Source organism: Penaeus vannamei, chromosome 19 (genome assembly GCF_042767895.1).
Source record: "Penaeus vannamei isolate JL-2024 chromosome 19, ASM4276789v1, whole genome shotgun sequence".
Lineage (NCBI taxonomy): Eukaryota > Metazoa > Arthropoda > Malacostraca > Decapoda > Penaeidae > Penaeus > Penaeus vannamei.
The window spans coordinates 20,716,764-20,724,263 of record NC_091567.1 but is presented as its reverse complement, the minus strand read 5'-3'; the positions used below and the strand labels follow the sequence as shown (position 1 = coordinate 20,724,263).

At 37.5% G+C, this 7,500-nt stretch overlaps 1 protein-coding gene across 1 annotated transcript in view; it reads left to right on the top strand.

Annotated features, from left to right (window-relative positions):
* LOC138864945 (uncharacterized) overlaps positions 1-2,869 on the top strand; it is a 45,641-nt gene extending 42,772 nt beyond the window's left edge. The window contains exons 3-5 of the mRNA XM_070133599.1: positions 1-95; positions 2,639-2,647; positions 2,792-2,869. The exon at positions 1-95 is cut by the window's left edge and continues 180 nt beyond it. Coding sequence (XP_069989700.1) covers positions 1-95; positions 2,639-2,647; positions 2,792-2,869 — 182 coding nt within the window. The remainder of the gene's footprint in view (positions 96-2,638; positions 2,648-2,791) is intronic.
* Positions 2,870-7,500: the final 4,631 nt, after the last annotated feature.

Below are 7,500 nucleotides of genomic sequence, written 5' to 3'. Positions count from 1 at the left end.
CGCCTACGCAGCCTCTCACGCATCACTTCCACGCCACGCCGGACCACGCCACCGTCGCGCTCCAAGCCATGAACAAGCTCAGGATGAACTCGCAGGTAAGGCGAGCTTTTCGGGCTTTTTTGGCTTTACTTTCTGGACGTTATGGTGTGCGTGCGTGTGTATGTCTCTTTCTGTCTATCTATATATCTATATATCAAATTGGCGCGAGAATAGCAGCGATAGGAGGAACAAGATCGTCAACGGCCATGCGTACGCTATGATTAGATGTTTTTAAAGGCCTTTTAAGCCTCGCACCAGATGGCCATTTCTGTTCCGGGTGTTTGTTGCCTTGATCTGAGACCGAGATGATAGTGCAAAAGGGTTGTGAAGAACGTTTGCGTTTCGAGGGTTAGGAAACCCAATTCTTGTTGAGATAAACATTATTTATCATTAAAGCGATTCTGTTTCGTATTCTCTTAATTCGTTTTATTTCAGTGTGGGAAGGGAATTGCATATTTCTTTTGAGTGATTATAATTTTCTTTACCCCTTTACTCCTCCCCATAATACACTACAGTATGTAAGTTGATCGTATGCTAATGTAATAAATACTAATTTATTCTATGAAAAGTGAATGATGGATGACGCACATAGTTAACTTTACTTCGGATTTCTCGATCTGGTTGTAGTCAACTATGATACCAAAAATAATATTTGAATTTCTATTGATAATGTTATCCTATATAGGGATACGATTTATAATGTTTTAAATGTTCTTATTGCTATTAAATAAAATACCATGTTATATAAACAGAGGAATATTACACCTAATCCATTTGGTTGCTAGGTCTAAATAAAATGCAATCTGCTTCGGTTTGATATCTGAGCTACTAGTTCATATATTATCAGCAAGGAATAAGTAGAATTAAATGCTGATTGTTCCAACGAAAATACACAACGAGGCTTCCACGCCACCGCCTAGACAATGAATAAGACATAGAAAGATTACTCAAATCAGGAAAGAAATAAGGCAGATACAATAATGCTAAAAGTGCTTTTGTGGAATAAGATTTGTCTATTTTATCACCGCAACTCGAAAATCAGATTTATTTGTTCCTCACAAAAAAAAACGTAATGGACTGATAAAAGTCACTGAGAACTCAGATCAAAGCGTATTTGATGTAAAGACAGGGCGCCATGTATGAGAAAAGTTATAAAAATGATTAATCCCAGAAAAAAACGAGCGTATTAAGAACGCTGTGATAGAGTCTTTCTGATATGACCTCATGATGCCACGACGTATATCATTCTTGAACATAGTTGATATAGGAAACATACGTATCTATTCAATGAGAACGATTATAGCCTTAATTATAAATAGGATTTTCCCCGAATTTCAGGCGTTGCCGCATACACACAGTTAAAATTAAAGCCTAGTCACGATAAACACCATTTTGAAGTATTCGTGATATTGTGTGCAAGGTTCTTAACGGAATTTATAAAATTTCATTATCATCTCAACGAACTGCCGTGCCCCTACAGACGTAGGCGTCCATGGATTGCCACACGTTATTTGCTACAGCAGTTCTTATTCCATACATGCACTTCTCCCTTTGTCTGTCTCTTGCTCTGCTACCTGGAATTCTACCTGTTATTCCTAGGTCCTCTATCTTTCCTCTTCCTGTCCTGCAAACCTTATCTGTCTTACTCACGTCTTAACCAGTAATTCGCTCTCAGTACGCAATCTTCTTAGCACTACTTCGTTCGATATTTTCTGTCTAAGAATTTTTCAAACCCCTTCGCCAGCACCACATTTCAAATGCTTCCAACCTCTTCTCTCTGTTTATTCATCGTCCAGGCCTCTGGTCCATACAGCAACACGCGCCATATAAATATGTATTAACTGCTCTTTGTCGTGTTTGTAATGATAGGTGGCTGTTGGTAAGCATATTTCTCATCTAAAAAGTCGTCTTTACTTCACATATTCTATTTTTAATTTCTTCTAGACATCCATCTGTAAAGTTTTTTCACCAGCTTTATGATCTTGCCGTTTACTCTTACACTACACCTTGGAGCCTGTGTGTTCTGACTAATGAGCATCACTTCCGTTAATTGTCAGACCTTTTGCTTCACTCACTTCATCTCTATAGTTAAAATATCCTGTAGTTTCTCTTGTGAATCAGCAATCAAAACTGTATCGTCTGCATATCTTACATTATTCATATTTTTCCACCAATGGTATATCTTTCCTGTCTTTCAATTGATCTCATTATCATCTCACTGTATAGAGAGAACAGATCTGGAGACCCTGTCTTACTCCTCTTCTTACACTGATCTATCTCCTCCCACTCTCACAGCCGCTTTCTGGTTCCAGTACAGTTTGTATACAATTCTATCTTTTCCATCCTCTCCTACTCCTTTTAACATCAATAAATATTCATGATTAACTCTGTCTAAAGCTTTCTCATAATCTACGAATACATATCCTTTTCCATCTCTATACTTCTTTCATTTATTGTTTCCATTCCTTCCACAAAGTCATATTGGCACTTCTATCTTTTCTTTTTGTTAGTCTCTCTAGCACAATTCTTAAGATTGATTTTAATACTCAGCTCAAGGTTATAGTTCTTTTTATGAACATTATAATCTCTATGGTTCCAGGTTTCTTTGGTTTAGCTAGAAATATAGATCGGCACATATTATCTCTTTTGTATATTTTATTTGCTAAGCTTGTTTTCTTCTTCGTTATTATATCTATTGAGAGTACGCAGCATCACTATTGCCACACGATCTTCACCAACTTCCTCATTTCAGTTTTCCGATTGCCTACTCTACTTCATCCTCACTAATATCAGGGCCAGTCATTTCCACCCCATGCTCATTCCAGAATAATTTTTGAATATATGTTTTTCCATTGCCATCTTGCCTTTCTTCTTCATTATTGCGTTCCCTATTCGCAACATTCCATTTCCAGTAAGTTCCTTCGCTCTTTCATATATCATCTACGCATCCCTGTTTGCCAACTCTTCTATTTCATCACACTCTTCATTTATCCATCGTTCCTCTGCTGCAAAACATTTTCTCTTTACTTCTCTTTTTATTTCTCTATATCTATGCATTCCTATATTTCGACTTTCTTCGTTCTTCCATCAAATCTAGAATATCGTCCGCCATCCATGTTTGTCTCGTTCGCCTTTCGTTCCTTGGTATTATTTCCTCAGTCGCTCCCACATAAGTTTTTTGTAAACATCAATCCTTTTTTCCATCCATGTCTCTGTCATCTGCAAGTGCTTCTTTACTGCTACACTATAACGTTTTCTTATGTCTTATTTCCTCAGTTCATTCATTTTATGTTCCCCTTTTTCTTTTCTTTGTTTTTCATCTTCATCTGACCATTGCCATTGATATCAATATTATAAAACTATGCACATACCACTGAAAGCAATGGGGACGAAATAAACCAGTTCTACGAGAACTTGAACACAGTAAAACAACAAAGAAATACTCAAGAAATGATAGCGATATTAGGGTATGGTCGCTATCACAATCTACACCAGGGTGAAATCTAGGATATAGAATCGCGTTTCTGATTTATATATATATATATATATATATATATATATATATATATATATATATATATATATATATATATAATCTATTCGGTTTCTGTACTTACCCCCAGAGCTCTTCCAAGTACTTATTCTCCTTGGATGTAAAGAGAACCAAGTCTTTGCAATCATCTGGTTTTTCACCCAATTCGATCCATAGATTACCTCTTTCGCTTCTATCTCCAAGCCCAAAAGAGCCAACTGTATCTTCCTCTCTCCCTTTCCTCGCCTTAGCATTCAAATCTCCTAATATCGTTATTTCTTGAGTATTTATTTGTTTTGCTGTGTTCAAGTTCTCGTAGAACTGGTTTATTTCGTCCTCATTGCTTTCAGTGGTATGTGCATATGGTTGTATAATATTGATATCAATAGGCTTTCTCTTCAGCTTCACCAACAATACTCGATCTGAAATCGCCCAATATGCACTTAGACACGCGTAAGTCTTTTCTGTGACCATTACGCCCTCGCCTCTTTTGGCTTTCTGCCCGCTTGAATGTATAAAACTTTTCCTTAGGTCTTATGTGTCAAGTTTATTCACTCCAGGCCATCTCACTCCACTGACTCCTAATATATTTATTTTCATCCTTAACACCTACCGTTTCAATTTTCCAAGTTTTCCAGCTTGATATAAAAGTTCGTACATGCCATGTCGCACATAGATATATGAGTATATATATATATATATATATATATATATATATATATATATATATATATATATATATATATACATACATATATATATATATATATATATATATATATATATATATATATATATATATGTGAGAGTCGTTCTTTTGATCAGTGTTATTAAGTGCTAAAATTACGTGTCCAGACTGATCTGTGATAGTGCTACATAGGAGAAAAAAAAATCGTGAATGTATAGAGCATATAATCCAACCAAAATAGAAATAATAATTCATCTGATAACCTCACAAGTTTATAAAATGTATTATCGGACCATACGTACGCGGACTTTTTTAAACCAACAGGAGTGCCAGAAAGTGCCAACTAGGAATACTAGGATTCATTACAGTGTTTGAGAAGTTCATTAGTTCATCGAGAGTGCCTCAATATTCAGAATTAGTCTGCCCGCTTGAATGCATAAAACTTTTCCTTAGGTCTTATGTGTCAAGTTTATTCACTCCAGGCCATCTCACTCCACTGACTCCTAATATATTTATTTTCATCCTTAACACCTACCGTTTCAATTTTCCAAGTTTTCCAGCTTGATATAAAAGTTCGTACATGCCATGTCGCACATAGATATATGAGTATATATATATATATATATATATATATATATATATATATATATATATATATATATATATATATATATATGTGAGAGTCGTTCTTTTGATCAGTGTTATTAAGTGCTAAAATTACGTGTCCAGAGTGATCTGTGATAGTGCTACATAGGAGAAAAAAAAAAAAAAAATCGTGAATGTATAGAGCATATAATCCAACCAAAATAGAAATAATAATTCATCTGATAACCTTACAAGTTTATAAAATGTATTATCGGACCATACGTACGCGGACTTTTTTAAACCAACAGGAGTGCCAGAAAGTGCCAACTAGGAATACTAGGATTCATTACAGTGTTTGAGAAGTTCATTAGTTCATCGAGAGTGCCTCAATATTCAGAATCAGTGAAAAGTAAATAATAATAATAATCTCCCCCCATGAAAAGTATACCAAATTACGAAAGCATTAGGAAATGATAAGCAACACCTGTGCCACAGGTCGCCGAGTAACAGTGCCAACCGCGCGGGCATTTCAGTTTCCACTCAAGTAGATTTGCTAAGGAACAGTCAACGGCCAGTATGTAAGTACAGTACATCACAAAATCAGGTAAGTTAAAAATGTTTCCCATAAAGCGTAAAGTATCATCTGACATTCGACAGAAGAAACGCCTGATTAATCAAATAATAATAAAGCATAATTCAAGCTTTGGCACCTCAGATGAGCGCCAGACGCCGACCCCATGACCTGTGGTCAGCCGAGGCCGCACCCCGTTAGGCTTAACAACAGCTAAGGAATGCGACGCCGCTCCGAAAAATTGCCAGATACAAAATCACCCTTATAACTCCCTTTATCCCAAACCCCATCCTTACCCCCTCCAATACCATCCTAAATCCTCCCACACCACCCGCATCCTTCCCTCAATTCCTCTGCTGCAACACTATAATTTAAGGACATTATAATGCATGGGCTCATTATAATGGAGTGCGTGTGTGCGCCTATGCAGACTGTTCATACGTTCGTGCGCGAATATGAGCGCGTAGGCACGAAAGTGCGCAGGTGCATATGTGCGCATGTACATGCGTATATATGTGTACAGGTTCATATGAGTGTAGGCGAGTTTAAATTCATGTGCGGATACATGGGTATGTATGCTGCTGTTGTCTACGTAAGGCTATAAGGTTCCATATAGCTTTGTGATAGAGTACATTATATATGGGTATGTTCCGTGCTTATACATGAGGGTATACATGGGTTTAAAGGCGTAAATATGCAAATTTGTACATATGGTGTATATATTCATGCATGAATGTGTACATTTACATGTGTATATAAGCATGTATATATGTGTATGTGTATATAGGTATGTATAATGTGCGTGTTTATGTGTATGCGTGGGTGAATGTATAGGTAGACATATGTAGGTATTTATATGTGTATACGTAAAGGTATACGTATATAGGTGTGTGCAGGATGTAGGAAGGTGGATAAATAATTAAGTATATGTATGTATGTAAGTACGTATGTATGTACGTAGAGGTAGTTATATGTAAAGCAAGTACAGATATATACACATATGTAAAGGGGGGGGGGGGGCACTAGTGTATGCTGCAAATGTATGTGCTCATATACGGATGCGTGAGCACATGCAGGGATAGATACATGCGTATGTATAATGATAGGTAGGTTTGCGAGGTATGCAAAAAGGGGTGTTTACATATACACGGGTGAGTATACACTCATGTATACTCACTCACTTATCAATAACATATAACAAGCGCATAAACGGACAGGCGATGTGAACATATGACTAGGTCAGACTATGATGGACATGTATGTAGTTATTTATAACGTAAGAATAAGCATCCATATCCATAAGCATAGATACAAGAATAAATGTGTATGCTTGCATATGCATATGCGTGGGAATGAGCATATGCGTAGTACTTAGAGCATGTGCGGGAATGAATATGTCTGCATCAGGTGCACATACGCACAAATGAAGTTAATAAATAAAATAAAATAAAACATATATGCACTTCTGATAATTAAGCCCAGCTCACGGGAGTAGTGAGCAGGCCGTGCATTGCCGCTCCTAAGTCCACTCCAGGTAGGACCAAACCTGCTGGGGGGACTTATCAATGGCATTCCGGCTAAATTACTCCCCTCCCACCAAGATACACCTAAGCCAGTAGGTGGGAGGTAAATCGGCTGTCCACCTCCATGAACAAACGCATTCAGCCATGGCCCCCATTCCCCGGAGGCGAAGGAGCCCCTGGTTACGGCGGCGATCAGGATCGCTCCGGAGCAGGGGGTGCTAAAAATATCCGGGTAAAGACAGGCCGCCCCACGTTGATGAACCTTTGCACATACAATATAAGGACCATGAGAACTGAATCCGACTTACTAGCTTTACTAGAGGAACTCTCTTCCATTAAATGGGATGTAGTAGGACTCTGCGAAGTTAGAAGACTAGGTGAAGAGCAGAAGTTATTAAATGAGGGACACGTGCTCTATTGGAGAGGAAAACCTCTGGGTAGCAAACAGGAATTAGGGGTAGGATTCTTAATACACAAACGCTTAGAAAAGAACATTGTAGAATTCTATAGTGTCAGCGAAAGAGTGGCTTCTGTAACAATAAAACTAAACACTAGGTACAAC